The sequence below is a fragment of the Ovis aries genome, chromosome 8, assembly GCF_016772045.2.
Source record: "Ovis aries strain OAR_USU_Benz2616 breed Rambouillet chromosome 8, ARS-UI_Ramb_v3.0, whole genome shotgun sequence".
Classification (NCBI taxonomy): Eukaryota; Metazoa; Chordata; class Mammalia; order Artiodactyla; family Bovidae; genus Ovis; species Ovis aries.
Genome location: NC_056061.1, coordinates 79059161 through 79076174, shown reverse-complemented (window position 1 = coordinate 79076174; position 17014 = coordinate 79059161). Strand labels below are relative to the sequence as shown.

The 17014-nt window shown below is 40.2% G+C and overlaps 2 protein-coding genes across 2 annotated transcripts; one reads left to right on the top strand and one right to left on the bottom strand.

The window, feature by feature from the left end:
* The first annotated feature begins 4951 nt into the window (after nucleotides 1-4951).
* On the top strand, nucleotides 4952-5780 carry LOC101105666 (small ribosomal subunit protein eS6-like). Its single transcript, XM_042253660.2, has one exon. The coding sequence runs from the start codon at nucleotides 4995-4997 to the stop codon at nucleotides 5742-5744; it is 750 nt and encodes a 249-aa protein (XP_042109594.1). The 5' UTR covers nucleotides 4952-4994; the 3' UTR covers nucleotides 5745-5780.
* A 7436-nt stretch (nucleotides 5781-13216) lies between these two features.
* Nucleotides 13217-14310, bottom strand: LOC101105418 (nucleophosmin-like). The gene has a single exon (XM_042253658.2). The coding sequence runs from the start codon at nucleotides 14212-14214 to the stop codon at nucleotides 13318-13320; it is 897 nt and encodes a 298-aa protein (XP_042109592.1). The 5' UTR covers nucleotides 14215-14310; the 3' UTR covers nucleotides 13217-13317.
* Between the last annotated feature and the right edge of the window lie 2704 nt (nucleotides 14311-17014).

Here is a 17014-nt window from a genome sequence, read left to right as displayed (position 1 = left end):
CTCTCAAGGTTGGGAGGCTGTAAACAATCACATGTGGCCTGATGAACCTGATCAGGCAGGCCAGAGAACCTTCAGAGTTCTTAAGTTGAAACACTCTTGTCACGCTCAGGAATTTTTATCAACTGGAGCTGCAAGTTAACTCCTTCTCTGTGAGAAATGGTTATGGGGGAGAGCTCCCGTAAAGTACTCTGGTTTTGGAGGTAGATGCTCTGGAACAGGGGGTTTCCTGAGGCTTGATCACGCCTTTGCGTATGCCAAACTTCCTTCCTCATGACCTTTGCCATGGGCGGAGTTCCTCATGCTGGCTCCCCACAGACAGGAGATCAAAAAAGTCAATCCTAAAGGGAATCAACCCTGAATATTCATTGGAAGGACTGATGGTGAAGCTGAAGCTCCAATACTTTGGCCACCTCATGCAAAGAGCTGACTCCTTGGAAAAGACCTTGATGCTGGGAAAGATTGAGGGCAGTAGGAGAAGGGGGCGACAGAAGATGGGATGGTTGGATAGCATCACCAACTCAGTGAACATGAGTTTGAGCAGACTCTGGGAGATAGTGAAGGACAGGGGAGCCTGGTGTGCTGCAGACCTTGGGGTTGAGAGGAGTTGGACATGGCTTAGCGAGTGAACAACAGCAAAAGCTGAATTAGCATTTCCTTTATTTCAAGTGAGATAGCCTACCTTTCCCTATGCTGAAAAGCTATTTATATTTTTCTTTCTGTGATCTATCTGGGAACGTTTTTAACCTATTTTTCTATTGTTTTGTTTTTTTCTTATTGATTCTGGGATATCTTTATATATTAGGAAAATGAGCTCTTTGTCAGTGACAAGAATTGCAATTATTTTCCAGATTAATATTACTTTCATGTAGCCAAAATTAGCAACTCTTCACTGGTTTCTATATTTGAGTCATATTTTAAAAGACCTTTGCTGTGTTTTAAGATTTTTTCTCTCTTCAGTTACATTTAATTCTTTGATCCACATAAAATTTATTTTGGTATAATTTGTGAGATCTTAACTTAAATTTGCTGCCGTATCAGATGATTACTTTGCTGTTGATATGCCCACTGTCATGAATTTAGTTATCATATAAGTGATGTTTATAGAACCAACAATGTCTTTTAGAAGGAAAAATCTTGAATCTAGTAAGAATTAGATCAGTGTGCCCTTGAAGGTTATGAAATATTGAAAGCACTACCTAGTAGATTGCAAACCATATAAACATTGTTTTCCATTATATCCTTAAAAATATCTTAATATTATGGTGGGAAAAATGTGATTTGCATCATTTGAGGTTGAACTTAACTGCACTTCTCAAAATAAATATTTCTTGCAAAAGACTCAGTGTTTAACATATTGGATAAAGTAATTCTAATTCATGTATTTAGGATGTTTTCCATATGAAAGAGGTCATTTTGTAAGCCAGATCATCAGAAAGTTTCAGCAACTTTCAGCTTTGACTAAATGGGGGCATTGAAAGGATACCACCATGGAAAGATAGTAAATTTCAATATACAGATTTCAGGGCCAAAGACAGAAGAAAAATTGTTACTGTTCGCTATCATTTTGCTAAGTTTCACTGAACAAAATTAATGAATTTGAAGTAAAAATGGATAATTCAATTAAGTAAAACATTTTGGATTTGTGTCTACCCAAGTGACCTTGATTGGGGTTTGCTGTTTTTGTGCCAGTGTGCTAGCTAAAGAAGGTCACTGCTGCCACCTAGTTCTACAAGAATTAAGTCATTAGCTAGAGCAGTCGCTGACCTTCAACACACCCTGAAAGGAATTCAGGACAGAGATCAGGAATGAGGCACTCTGTACTCTGGGAAAACCGGCAGAACAGGCCTTCAAAAAGTTACATATTTTCATGAGACATGGTTCATGAACCTGGTTTCTTGCATCTTCCCATACCCAGGAAAGACAGGGAGGCCTGGTGTGCTGCAGTCCATGGGGCTGCACAGAGTCGACACGACTGAGCGACTGAACAGCAAGAACAAAGGTATCTGTCACTTGTGACTGGCAGGAACCTGTTAGATGTGTGCTTGATTGCATGTACCCACTTCTCCAAAATCACACATATGCTGACTCTTACACTTACCTCTTTGGAACAGTTTCTCCAAGCTCTCTGAGAGGCTGTCTCCTGGGCTGTAGTCCTCCGTAAGACACTGAATAGACTCAACTTATAGCTCTTAACATTGTGCGGTTTTTTTGTTTGTTGGTTGGTTGGTTTTTCAAGTCAATGTAGGACTGAAATAGATCTCATTGTGAATAAGTTTGAGCTTTCACTGAAACTTTAGTTTAACCATTGTAAGTTACTTTAGAGGGCTTCCCTGGTGGCTTAGAGGTTAAAGCGTCTGCCTGGAATGCAGGAGACCCGGGTTCAATCCCTGAGTTGGGAAGATCCCCTGGAGAAGGAAATGGCTGTAGCCAATCTTTTCATTTCACTCATTAAGAAATCAAGGATGGGGACTTCCCTGGACTCTGTGCTTCAAATGCAGTAGCTGTGGGTTTGATCCCTGGTCAGGGAAATAAGATTCCAAGTGGCACAGTCAAATTAAAAATAAAAAAAGAAAGAAAGAAATCAAGGATCAATCAGATCAGATAACAGGTCTACAGACTTCATATTACTAGCTTTTAGGCTTAAAACAAAGTATGGATGGATTTATTTGGTATTTTTTTAGTTGCTAAGTCATGTCTGACTCTTTTGAGATTCCCATGGACTGTAGCCCACTAGGCTCCTCTGTCCATGGAATTCTCCAGGCAAGAATACTGGAGTAGGTTGGCATTTCCTCCTCCAGGGGATCTTCCCAACCCAGGGATTGAACCCGCGTCATCCTTGTTGGCACATGGATTCTTTACCACTGAGACACCAGAGCAGCCCATTGGTTTATAGGAATGTATAAAAATACAGAAAATAGGGAGAGAAGATAAAAATCATTTAATTCATCAATATTCCTAAGAGAGGGTAAAATGTATTGCCTTGTGAATAAATTACTTGAAATAAGTTTTCAAATATTAGAAAGATTTAGGGGCTGTTTGAAAAGCTCAACTGTGTCATTTTAGGACAAACAAAAATGATTTTTCTATGTGAAGAATAAGTTCATGGAACGTATTTCCTCAGAAAGTGCTTCCTGTTAAATTACAAAGAGATTACGTTTATGAATGATTATAATTATTTAAAAAAACTAGACTTTTTCTGAGTACATTTTTGACCTTTTGAGTTTTACTTCATGGAAGGTAACCATGGCTTTTCAGAATACATCCTTGTCAGGTTAAACTCGGTAGGAATTTTCTTAGTGAACGTCAGTTTAAATAGAAATAACATTGTGTCTCTCCCAGTCACTAAAAACTTCCTTCCAGAATACCTATCCTTCTAAATGAAAAATAAATACTAGGAACAGTCAGATATGAATGAAATTCCTTTGTCCTAACTGTCCATGTGATTAGAAAAACAATAAAGTCAATTGCCCATTTTGGCTATTGGAAATCTCTCAAGAAGCAGATTCAGGGAAATTCATATTTGTGGAATTATAAAAAGAATTGAAGTTTTGAAGGCCAAGAGTCCTGTGGTGAGAACTAAAATCTGTGGAAATATTTAAATGCAAAAGGCTTTATGTTTAGAATTTGCCACAAATTCTTATCATTCATGCTGGCTGTTTTTCTTCTAAAAAGAAAACAGGAAACTTCTCGAAAAGTCACTGGCTCTCGGCTTAAAATCAAAACAACCTTTAAAGGTAACTATGGGTTTTTAAAAAAAATTAAATGAAGACTATTTGTCACTGATTTCAAAACTTGTTCTTTATCTGTTATTAATGAAGTGGAGAGTAATGACATTTCAGGAAATTGAGGATAGATTGTCTGCAAAATGTGGAAAAGGAAAATATGAAGCAGAATTCTTTCTGAATTGTGTTCCTAACTTAGCTAAGCCAGCTTCTGTGGCACATGTCCTTGTAAGTTTACATTTGGGATTTTTGCCAAGCAGACTTTCTTTTGTAAGCAGAATACTGAGTACTTATATACTTAGGATGGGGCTTCCCTTGTGCCTCAGTGGTAAAGAATCCAGCAGCAGTGTAGGAGCAACAGGAGACTTGGGTTTGATCCCTGGGTCAGGAAGATCCCCTGGAGGAGGACATAACAACCCACTCCAGTATTCTTACCTGGAGAATCCCATGGACAGAGGAGCCTGGTTGGCTATAGTCAATGGAGTCGCAAAGAGCTAAACACGACTGAAGTGACTTAGCACACATATACTTTGGATACCTATGTATATAATTTTGTCCAAGAAGACAACATTTTCTTTGAAATTCTGTCCTTGTGATTTGGAATAGGGCTCCGTTTTTCTAAAGAGTTTAAAATTTCCCTTGATATCTCTTGCGTTCCCTATCTCTTCTATCAAAACACATCAATATCCTATATGTTGTATGTTGGTTACAAAAATTCAACCAGTAATTTGGGAATAACACAATTTCTTTTTCTCTATATTTGGGAACAAATAGGGTTGATCTGTGTGAACACTGACAGTTTGGGTCATTTCTGTGCTAGTATTAGAATATAAACTGAAACAGTCCATAGATTCAGGGGAAAATACTAAGCAGAGAGACAAAAGCAAGTTCTGGTCACAGCTATTTAACTCTGTCTCTTAGAAAATATGACTTCAACTTGGCTGGTTTAACTTTGCCTCCATAAAATGGTCATTCTTTCCTTCCACTCCAGAGCCAAACATATACGGGAGAATAAACGTATAAGCTTCTTTGGTTTTGGTCATTGTTCTTTCTTTTGTGTTTAATAAGATCATCTCTGAGCTCATGCTTGCATATATGATTTCTTGAAAATCATTCAGATAGTTGAGAAGTAAGATGGAATAAGGACACTTTTATCTCCATTGATTTGAATAGTCAAATTAGATAGCTATTTTTACCAGAATTATCTTGGCATAATTTAAAGAGAGCCAAGCTCTTTTTCGTGGCGCCTGGGAGGCTGTCGGTCACTTCAGAATGAAGCTGAACATCTCTTTCCCGGCCACTGGCTGCCAGAAGCTCATTGAAGTGGACGATGAACGAAAACTTCGTACCTTCTACGAGAAGCGTATGGCCACAGAAGTTGCTGCTGACGCTCTGGGTGAAGAATGGAAGGGTTATGTGGTCCAAATCAGTGGCGGGAATAATAAGCAGGGTTTCCCCATGAAGCAGGGTGTCTTGACCCATGGCCGAGTTCACCTGCTTCTGAGTAAGGGGCGTTCCTGTTACAGACCAAGGAGGACTGGAGAGAGAAAGCGCAAATCTGTGCAGGGTTGCATTGTGGATGTCAATCTGAGTGTTCTCAATTTGGTCATCGTGAAAAAAGGGGAGAAGGATATTCCTAGACTCACTGATACTACAGTGCCTCGTCGCCTGGGTTCCAAAAGAGCTAGCAGAATCCACAAACTTTTCAGTCTCTCTAAAGAAGATGATGTCCGCCAATATGTTGTGCGAAAGCCCCTAAACAAAGATGGTAAGAAACCTAGGACTAAAGCACCCAAGATTCAGCGTCTCGTGACTCCACGAGTTCTGCAACACAAATGCCAGTGTATTGCTCTGAAGAAACAGTGTACTAAGAAAAATAAAGAAGAGGCTGCAGAATATGCTAAACTTTTGGCCAAGAGAATGAAGGAGGCCGAAGAAAAACGGCAGGAGCAGATCGCCAAGAGACGGAGGCTGTCCTCCCTGAGAGCTTCTACTTCCAAGTCTGAGTCCAGTCAAAAATGAGGTGTTCTGAGAGTGACAAATAAAGCAGACCAGACACCAAAAAAAAAAAAAAAAAAAAAAAAGAGAGAGCCAAAAGGAAGAGTGTCATACATGACTTCAATTTGTTTTTCCATAAACATAACAAAATATTGAGGTATTCTTAGGCAGAAAGAAGCATGCAGAATATAGCTAAACATAGAAAATTACAATCTGAGAATAATCAGGACATTTCTTCCCAAGTTTGGATGTTTCACTTATTTTGCTTTTTATGTTTCTCTCTGTAGTCTTTGGAGTGGTGTTTGTAAAACTTTCCCTGTCAGCATTTGACCTCCCTCCACATGTTGGAAAATCAACAATCAGCCATGTGTAAGTTTAGGAAGCCAAAAAGTTCATGTATGTGCTTCTCCTGACTTCTGGCAGTTAGGATAGAGGCCACTGGCTCAGGAATTTGGAGGTTGCTGTTTAGACTTTGAGAGACAGATGAAGTGGTGTAGTTGGCCTGCCTGGGTTTGAGGATCTTAGGTAAGGTGCCCAGCCTCTGTGAGTCTCAGTAGCTTCACCTGGCAGTCAGTCAGCTCAGTCACTCAGTCGTGTCAGGCTCTTCATGACCCTGTGGACTGTAGCAGACCAGGTTTCTCAGTATATCACCAACTCCAGGAGCTTGCTCAAACTCATGTCCATTGAGTCAGTGATGCCACCCAACCTTCTCATCTTCTGTCGTCCCCTTCTCCTCCTGCTTTCAATCTTGCCCAGCATCAGGGTCTTTTCCAATGAGTCAGCTCTTGGCATCAGGTGGCCAAAGGATTGGAGTTTCAACTTCGTCATCAGTCCTTCCAATGAATATTCAGGACTCATTTCCTTGGATTGACTGGTTTGATCTCCTTGCAGTCCAAGAGTCTCTCAAGAGTCTTCTCCAACACCACAGTTCAAAAGCATCAATTCTTCAGCACTCAGCTTTCTTTATGGTCTAACTCTCACATCCATATGTGACTACTGGAAAAACCATAGCTTTAACTAGACAGACGTTTGTTGGTAATGTCTCTGCTTTTTAGTATGCTGTCTAGGTTGGTCATAGCTTTTCTTCCAAGGAGCTGCCGGGGTCCAGCCCCGGTGGATCCAGGGTGATTCGAAGGTGGGGACGGCATCGGCGTCCTTGGAAAAATACATATTTAATCACAGATATATAGAGAGATTAGAAACGGATAGTGTAGTAGGAAGATTAGTGGAGAAAAGGGGCTGAATAACTTGGATTATGTGAAATAGCACCCATGCTCCAGATGGGAATTCAGCCAGAAAAACAGGGAGCAAGAAAGAACGACATGGGGGAATCAGTCTTTCCGGAAACTGATCTGATTTCTTTATTTTTGGGTTTGCTTATATACCTTTTGTTACATATAGGGATGAATACAGAGTTACGTGGGGGCCAGCAGTCCTGATCTTTATCAAAATCAGGTGCTTCACATAAATGTAAAAGAAAGGTCTTAGGAATATTACATCATCTTCTGGCCATGAGACCCGCTGACATTTTATGATCCTTTCTTTCTGATAACCAAAAACTTATTTTTCCAAGGGTGTTTTTTCTTAAACCAGGGACCACACTCCAAATAAAGTTACATTCCTATAGGGTGAGGGTGTAGTGAGTTACAATCAAGAAAGGAATCTATTTAACCCAAGGTTAACATGATTAATCTTAAAGGTTAATACTTATTTCTCCTATATGCTTAAAGGTTAATGCTTATTTCTCCTATATGCTAGTTATATTCATTATAAGGGCAGGGAGCATGGAGATTTAGCAGCAAACATCAGCCCAACAAATGAAAATCCTTTCACTAATGTTCCCCTTAAGATCTATTTAGTCTTAAGATAGTGATAAAGTTACATTTTCACATAGCAAGGACACAGTGATTCATGACAAAGTACAGTGATCTATAACAAAAGAGAAAATTCATTAACTCAAAAAGTCTAGTATTGCTAACATCAAAAAACTACGATATTTCCTTTTCTATATTCCAAATACATTGATTAATATATTCCCAGGTGCCTAAGGATATGGAGGCCTGGTGGCAATCATTGACTCAAGAAGAAGACAAAGCCCTATGCTAATTAAGACTCTCAAAATACTCCAAAACTCTCTGTGCTGTTTACGGTTAATGGGTAGTAAACAATCATGTGCGTAGTGGCTGGAGTAAGGATAATCCTGTCACACAAGCTAGTCTGTCAGCAGAGAGGTTTGACCTGAGACATCCTTGTCCCACCCAGAGCAGGGAATTAGAAGCAATTATTGACACAACAAATGAAAAACCCTTCACCAATATAATTCCTAACCAACCCACTATACTAATAATTTCCAACTCCCCAAAAGAATTTGCCTTTAGTAAGTCTAAAACATCTCCTGCCTCTCAGGTTGGGAGGCTGTAAACAATCACATGTGGTGGGACGAACCTATACAGGCGGGTAGATAACCTTCAGAGGAGTCCATAAGCTGAAACACTCTTGTCACGCCCAGGAATTTTTATTGCCTTGGAGCTGCACGTTTACTCTTTCTCCGAAAGAAACGGTTGTGGGGGAAAGCATAAAGCAGACTCTGGTTTTGGGGTAGATGCTCGGGAACAGGGGTTTCCTGAGGCTTGATCACACCTTTGTGTATGCCAAGCCTCCTTCCTCATGACCTTTGCCATGGGCGGAGTTCCTCACGCTGGCCCCCGGCAAGCAACCATCTTTTAATTTGGTGGCTACAGTCACCATCTGCTGTAATTTTGGAGCCCAAGAAAATAAAGTTTCTCACTGTTTCCATTGTCATGATGTGATGGAACTGGATGCCATGATCTTAGTTTTCACCTATGAAATGGGACAATTATTTTCTTCCAGGTGTTATCAGGACAATTAAATGAGATGGTGTTAACTTGCTTAGAACAGACTTCACAGAATGTAAACTCACAGTAGATGTGAACTCTTACTGTGAAGGGGCCAACAAGGCAACCAAACAGACAACTTAGAATTCATCTGACAGTGGTTGTGTCTTGTACCTGGAGTCCTCTGGTGGCTTGGCAACCAAGCAGTTCTTTCACTTGACCTCAGTTGTGGATTCCTTTGGTTTTGTCCTGTTTTCCAAATGTAGTCCTCCAAACCTCCAGTCAGTTTTGTGAGCCACTCAATAATCTTCTGGAAAATCCTTCTACCTTGAGTTTGTTAGAACCCATACCTAGATGGATATTGTCTGTGACAATCGGATGAATGTCTGAGTACTATGTCAAACTGTTTTACTTTGGTTTCATTTATATGAGCCTTTTCCTGATGAAGAGGGAGTTATCTTTGAAACTGTGAAGAACTTACCTTGCTTTCTGTTTGTATCAGCCCCAGAGTCCTACAAGGTACTGGTCCAGGGCACCAGGTGTCACCTTTTCTTGGCCCATGATCTGGTGCCTAGAAGGCCAAGAGAATACCGAAAGGCATGTTGGATGAAAGAATGAATGAACTCAACAGATGTTGTTGACTCAGGGCTCTGATGTGGTTAAGCAGTGCTAGCAATCCTTTAACAGACTTCTGTTTAAATGAAACAGAAATTCTTATATTGTTTGTCATTTTTGATTGATTATTCTGTGATTATAGCCAAATAGATTCTGACATTAAGATTATATGTGCTTTTTATCCCCCAAGACTCTTTTTTTCTTGCTGTCTACCTACTGCCAAAGAAGCACTTCTTGCCATTTTTTGGAGAAGTGATTTACAAGGGTGCTCCACAAAGTTCTGTTGGAAACAAATACTGCTTTGGACAGATTTTGTATGGTTCATCGAAACCGGCTCTGTTTCACTCTTTCATTCAGGAGACTCTTCAAACATAAGATTGAGGCAAGTGCTTTTATTTCAGAATGGAGATTTTTGCATGAAGTTTGGCATATTTTGCTTTAATTTGTCATTAAGAGATAATAAACTTATTTGGATTATGCATGTTCCAAAATTTTTTAAAAGAATGAAAAAATTCTGTTTAATTCTGAACTGCTTCTGTGACCTGTTTTTATAGAGGTATTTTGTAAAAAAGGTTGAGTCAACATAGAACAAGAAATCTGAGTGTGCACGACAAATCCTTGGAAAGAACTCTAACAGAGCTTTCATCTGACCACCAACCTGAAACGCTGATCACAAGCCAGAAAAATCTCTCCACGTCGTCTCTCTTCAAAGGGTGTTAAAGTGCAGTGCAGTCAGGATGAAAAAACAAAGCAGATTTTAATAATATCCAGTCTTAGATGCCATCAGCAAGATGACATTTCCTGGAAAGAACTATGTGATTACAGTATTATTATTTGTAATGATGCTTGATATGATCAACAAAGGAAAAGTAAATGATCCAAATGGGACTTCTGGCAGAGAACTGCATTCTCATTAAAAGAGGTATTAGTGGGCCAAACACATTTGAGTAAACATGGAATATGAACTTGATGTTAGAAAAGAGGAGATGTTTGTGGAGACCAAAGGAATTTATAAGGCCAAGGAATTCCGGTTTCACCCACTTAGAGTAAAACCAGGCTGACCTTTGTCAGACCTCTTGGCAGCCTGGGCCAGGATTTATACTGAAGGAAAACTTAAAAGTCAAAATTACATAGTTTACATGATGTCATGCGTTTTATCATTTCCATCTTTTAGATACATAGCCATAATGGCATAAACCCTAGCACTCAGCATATCAGAAAAATACCAGAAAAACACCCCCAGGAAGTGTGGGGGTGGTAGAGAAGACTTCAAATTCTTTGCCATGAGGTCAGTAAACTTGAGAGATAATAAAAAAATTAGAGCTGGCAGGCTCTGAATATGTTACTACTCAGTTTGCCAATGAGGAAAACGTGAAACAAAAACTTTTAACAATGACATCGATGGGTTAGTTATATAAAAAAAAGAGACTAGAGACAATTTAACCAAGCATATTCATTTCTATTTTTTTGTACAGTTGTCTTTTAAAAATACATAAGATGGGGAAAAAATCAAGGAAAATTTGAGTTGGGTAATGACTATCTGAGACAGTCTCCTGATAGACGCCTGCCAATTCCTGATGCAATAAACACCAATCTTACTTTCTAAAAATTTCTGTATAAATATCAGATCTCCAAGTCCCAGATGTTCAGTGATCTAACTGAAGTAACATTAGATCCAGTTCATAAATGGAAGACATTAAACAATTTAAAATTATTTGTAATAGGGTAAGAGCAAGACTTTATGCTTTCACCCTGCTTATTTAACTTATATACAGAGTATCTCATGCAAAATGCTGGGCTGGATGAAGCACAAGCTGGAATTAAGATTTCCAGGAGAAATATCAATAATCTCAGGTATTCAGATGACACCACCCTTATGACAGAAAGTGAAGAAGAACTAAAGAGCCTTTTGATGAAAGTGAAAGAGGACAGTGAAAAAGCTGGTTTAAAACTCAACATTCATAAAATGATGATCATGGCATCCGTTCCCATCACTTCATGGCAAATAGATGGGGAAGCAATGGAAACAGTGAGAGAGTTTATTTTCTTGGGCTCCAATATCACTGCAGATGGTGACGGCAGCCATGAAATTAAAAGACGCTTACTCCTTGCAAGAAAAGCTATGGCCAACCTAGACAGCATATTAAAAAGCAGAGACATTACTTTGTCAACAAAGGTCCATCTAGTCAAGGCTACTGGAGAAGGAGATGGCAACCCACTCCAGTAATCTTGCCTAGAGAATCCTGTGGACAGAAGAGCCTGGTGGGCTGCTGTTCCTATGGACACGCAGAGTTGGACACAACTGAAGTGACTTAGCATGCATGTATGCATTAGAGAAGGAAATGGCAACACACTCCAGTATTCTTGCCTGGAGAATCCCAGGGACAGAGGAGCCTAGTGGGCTGCCGTCTATGGGGTCCCACAGAGTCAGACACGACTGAAGCAACGAAGCAGCAGCAGCAGTCCAGGCTATGGTTTTTCCAGTGGTCGTGTATGGATGTGAGAGTTGGACTGTGAAGAAGGCTGAGCGCCGAAGAATTGATGCTTTTGAACTGAAGTGTTGGAGGAGGCTCTTGAGGGTCCCTTGTACTGCAAGGAGATCCAACCAGTCCATCCTAAAGGAGATCAGTCCTGAATATTCATTGAAAGGACTGATGCTGAAGGTGAAACTCCAATACTTCGGCCACCTGATGTGAAGAATTGACTCCCTGGAAAAGCCCCTGATGCTGGAAAAGATTGAAGGCAGGAGGAGAAGGAGATGACAGAGGATGAGATAGTTGGGTGGCATCACTGACTCAATGGACATGAGTCTGAGTAAGCTTTGGGAGTTGGTGATGGACAGGAAAGCCTGGTGTGCTGCAGTCCATGGGGTCAAAAAGAGTCTGATACAACTGAGCAACTGAACTGAACTGAACTGAACTGAACGAGAAATACTATTATTTAATAACTATGTAAGTACGGAAACATAACTGTTAATTCAAAGAATTCACAGTTTTATAAAGAAGCTATTTTTCTGTTTTTAAATTTTTTTATTTTTAATTGAAGGATAATTTCTTTACAGTATTGTGTTGGTCTCTGCCAAACATCAACATGAATCAGCCATAGGTATACATATGTCTCCTTCCTCTTAAACCTCTGTTCCACCTCCCTCCCCACCTTCCCCCCCAGGTTGTTCCTGAGCCCTGGTTTGAGTCCTACAGCAAATTCCCATTGGCTATCTAATTACATATGGTGATATATATTTCCTTACTTTCTCCATAAATCCCGCCTTCTCCTTCTTCCCCCAGCCCCCATGTCCATAAGTCTGTTCTCTATGTCTGTGTCTCCATTGCTGCCCTGAAAATAATTTTGTCAGTACCATCTTTCTAGATTCCATATATATGTGCTAATATATGATATTTGTTTTTCTCTTTCTGACTTACTTCACTCTGAATAGTAGGCTCTAGGTTCATCCACTTCATTAGAACTGATTCAAAAGTGTTCTTTTTCATGGCTGAGTAATATTCCATTGTATGTATGTATGGAGTTTACAAAGAAGTATTTTTCAATGGATAAAATAAGTTACCTTTTTTCTACCCTAATTTTATAATGATGATAAATTATCATTCTACCATAATGATGATAAATTATGCTGCTGATCGTCTTCTAGTTGTCATACCAAGAAATGAATCAACCTTGAATGATACTCCATTTGTCTACAAAATAGCAGTAGGTTCACTCAGAGACTTGCTCAGAAGATTAAACTGTGTGCCCAAAATGCCTCCAAACCAGCTGGGGAAATGGATTCAAAAGTCACATTCTTTTTTTTATTTATTTATTAAAATACTGAGTTTATTTCACATGTATATTTGTCTCCCCACCATTCCCATCTGTCTGACCACTACTACTACTATTCCTATCATAACATTCCATACATACTTAAAAACCAAGCAAAGGGTGGAGTTCCATCTTTAAAAACTAAACAGGCATTTTGGACAACGCATTCTTGGCAATGGAACGTGGACAACATTTATCAGACACGGTAGGGAAAGTTCTCACTCTGCATTATAAAAAGGACAGCCAGATATCAACTGTTACAGAAATGAATTAAGACGGAAAATTTTTAACAAACTGTTTAAACTATTTTCTTAAAGAGACTTCCTCCACTGCCAGAGATCTTGAATAGCCTCCTGGTCAGTCATCCGGAAACAGTTCTTCACGTAATTGATAAACTTGGCTTCCACTTTGGGAAGGGAACCACCTTTTTCTATACTTGCTTGCATTTTTGCTTTAATGTCTTCTACAGAGCTAGGTCCTTTTGGCGTTTTAGGTGTTTTTTCCTGTTTCTTGAAGGATTCTTGACCTTTTGATCTTGGTGTTGACGGTTTTGAGTCTTTTCCATTTTGGTTTGATTTTTGTGCATTTTTGGCTGGAGTATCTCGTACAGACTTACTTACTTTCTTTACTGGAGCTTTTTCTTCAACTTCCTCGTCAAAATCGCCATCATCATCATCTTCTTCATCATCATTGTCATCGTCATCGTCGCCATCATCTTCATCTTCATCAGCAGCAAGCTTTACTTTTTTCTGGGGAACCTTGCTACCACTTCCAGGGGCAGAACGCTTTCCAGATATACTTAGGAGTTTCACCTCCTCCTCCTCCTCTTCTTCTGACTCTGCATCTTCCTCCACAGCTACTAAGTGCTGTCCACTGATATGCACAGGCCCTGAACCACACTTCAACCGTAAGACCACAGGTGGTGTAATTTCAAAGCCCCCAAGAGAAACCGTTGGCTGTACAGACATCTTCAAAGTCGCCAGTGTTACTTTAACTGGACTGCCTTCATAATTCATCGCCTCTGCTTCAACAATGTGTAACTCATCCTTTGCTCCAGCCCCTAAACTGACCGTTCTTAAAGATAACTGGTGCTCATTTTCATCATTATCCACCTTGAAGTGATAATCTCTGTCAGCCTTTAGTTCACAACCGACAAGATAGTTCTGGGGCCTCAAGGTGCTCATGTCCATGTCCATTGAATCCTCCATGGGTTGGCGGCATGCACTTATGTGGGAGAGAAGCCGGACGGAATTAAACGACTACTATTCGAACCAGCAGCCGCGCAGGACGGAATCACACCAGGGAAAGCCAAAAGTCACATTCTTATATAGGGAATGTGGTATGTATTTTAAAATGAGACAGTCATAGGCTTGTGAAGGTAGTGGAGAATGAGATGCAAAGAAATTTGGAACCATTTTTTCCGTTTTTTACAAATTTGTGATGGATTACAAGGAAGGGAATGGCTACCCACTCCACTATTCTTGCATGGAGAATTTCATGGACAAAGGAGCCTGGAGGGCTACAGTTCATGGGGTCAAAAAGGGTAGAAAACGGCTGAGTGACCAACACTTTCACAAAGGATTACCAGAAGGCGAGCTTCCTTACACTTCTGTGAAGTTCTTTTTAGGGGTAAGACACTAGGAAAATTGGACGGTTTACAGATGTCAACCTCTCCAGCCCCCCCCCCCCCCAATACCTCCCCTCCCTGTTCACATTCCCTTCATTCATGCACAGAGTGAAGTTCCAGGTGGATGCCAAATTTAAATCACTTTCTTGTCCCTTAGGATCAAATACAGTGCACCTGGCTCCATCTTTAAAACAATACCCTGCATGTGGTCCAGACACTTTGATTAATATTTGTTGAATCAGAATATAAAGAGTTGGTTACAAAGGGGATCTGAGTCTTTGGGGCTCCTGACACATTTGCATTCATTTAATGCTACTGACCGGGTCTCTGGGCTGTGGTGCTGTTAGATGAAGACCAGCCCGCCCGGGGAAGAGTAATCCTGGTTGCCGTGAAACCTGGAGCTACCAGAAACCCGAAGGGCAACATGGAAGAGAAGCTTGAGAAGTTTGAAACAGTTTCCCTCTCAGCTGGCTGTGTCACGTCTGACTGGAACAACGTACTCTTTCCACAGGTGGAAATTTAGATCTGAATTTCAGAATCTACTTGCGTAGATTTTAACACCGGAAGTAGGAACCATTTATGCTCATTCAAAAATTTCCACTTTCTTCTGCAATTTTTTTCACCTTGTGTAAAACATAGCCTTCCCTTGAGGGCCTCCCCCTTCCCACTGCTGAAGTCAGAGCTCAGTCCTGACTTTTGCAACTGTACCCACAGAAAGGTTCTCTTTGCGGGGCTGGGGTTCCACCTAGAATGGGGAAGAATCTGTGAAGCTGGCAGGCAGAATATCCTCTTCTGAACCTCTGTTATTTCTTCACTGATTCTGAGGTACACAGTTTTTCATATTAGTATTTCTGACACAGAGATGCTTATTTCCATCTGTGGCATCTTATATTCAGTAAAATACAGTGTAATGACCAATGCTTCCTTTTTTTAAAAGTGAAAATGTTTACCCATTTATTTTTATTTGTTTATTTGGCTGCTTTGAGTCTTAGTTGCAGCACACAGGATCTTCACTGCAACTTGGGGGATCTTTCTGTTGTGAACATGGACTCTTGAGTTGCAGTTATTGGGCTTAGTTGCTTGGCAGCATGTGGGATCTTAGTTCCCTGACTAGGGATTGAACCAGAGTTCCCTGCATTGCCAGGCAGATTCTTAGCCACTGGACCACCAGGGAAGTCCCATGACCCACACTTTCTGATAATGGTGGTAATGACGTATCTTTAGAGGTTACTAAAATTACACTTGTGCAGTAGTTTGAGCATTCCTTGGCATTTCCTTTCTTTGGGATTGGAATGAAAACTGACCTTTTCCAGTCCTGTGGCCACTGATGAGTTTTCCAAATTTGCTGGCATACTGAGTGCAGTACTTTCACAGCATCATCTTTTAGTATTTGAAATAGCTCAACTGGAGTTCCATCACCTCCACTAGCTTTGTTTGTAGTGATGCTTCCTAAGGCCCTCTGGACTTCACATTCCAGGATATTTGGCTCTAGGTGAGTGATCATACCATTGTGATTATCTGGGTCGTGAAGATCTTTTTTGTACAGTTCTTCTGTGTATTCTTGCAACCTCTTCTTAATATCTTCTGCTTCTGTTAAGGTCCATACAATTTCTGTCCTTTATTGAGCCCATCTTTGCATGAAATGTTCCCTTGGTATCTCTAATTTTCTTTAAGAGATCTCTAGTCTTTCCCATTCTATTGTTTTCCTCCATTTCTTTGCACTGATCACTGAGGAAGGCTTTCTTATCTCTCCTTGCTATTATTTGGAACTCTGCATTCAAATGGGTATATCTTTCCTTTTCTCCTTTACTTTTGGCTTCTCTTCTTTTCACAGCTATTTGTAAGGCCTCCTCAGACAGCTTTTTTGTCTTTTTGCATTTCTTTTCCTTGGGGATGGTCTTGATTCCTGTCTCCTGTACAATGTCATGAACCTCCATCCATAGTTCATCAGGCACTCTGTCTATCAGATCTAGTTTCTTAAATCTGTTTCTCACTTCCACTGTATAATTGTTAGGGATTTGATTTAGGTCATACCTGAATGGTCTAGTGGTTTTCCCCACTTTCTTAAATTTAAGTCTGAATTTGGCAATAAGGAGTTCATGATCTGAGCCACAGTCAGCTCCCAGTCTTGTTTTTGCTGACTGTATAGAGCTTCTCCATCTTTGGCTGCAAAGAATATAATCAATCTGATTTCTGTGTTGACCATCTGGTGACGTCCATGTGTAGAGTCTTCTCTTGTCTAGTCAGGGTTATGGTTTTTCCAGTGGTCATGTCTGGATGTGAGAGTTGGACTATAAAGAAAGCTTGAGCTCCAAAGAATTGATGCTTTTGAACTGTGGTGTTGGAGAAGACTCTTGAGAGTCCCTTGGATTGCAAGGAGA

Excerpts from the sequence above, each read along its gene's own strand:
- LOC101105666 (XM_042253660.2), top strand. The coding sequence starts at position 4,995 with ATGAAGCTGAACATCTCTTTCCCGGCCACTGGCTGCCAGAAGCTCATT.
- LOC101105418 (XM_042253658.2), bottom strand. The coding sequence starts at position 14,214 with ATGGAGGATTCAATGGACATGGACATGAGCACCTTGAGGCCCCAGAAC.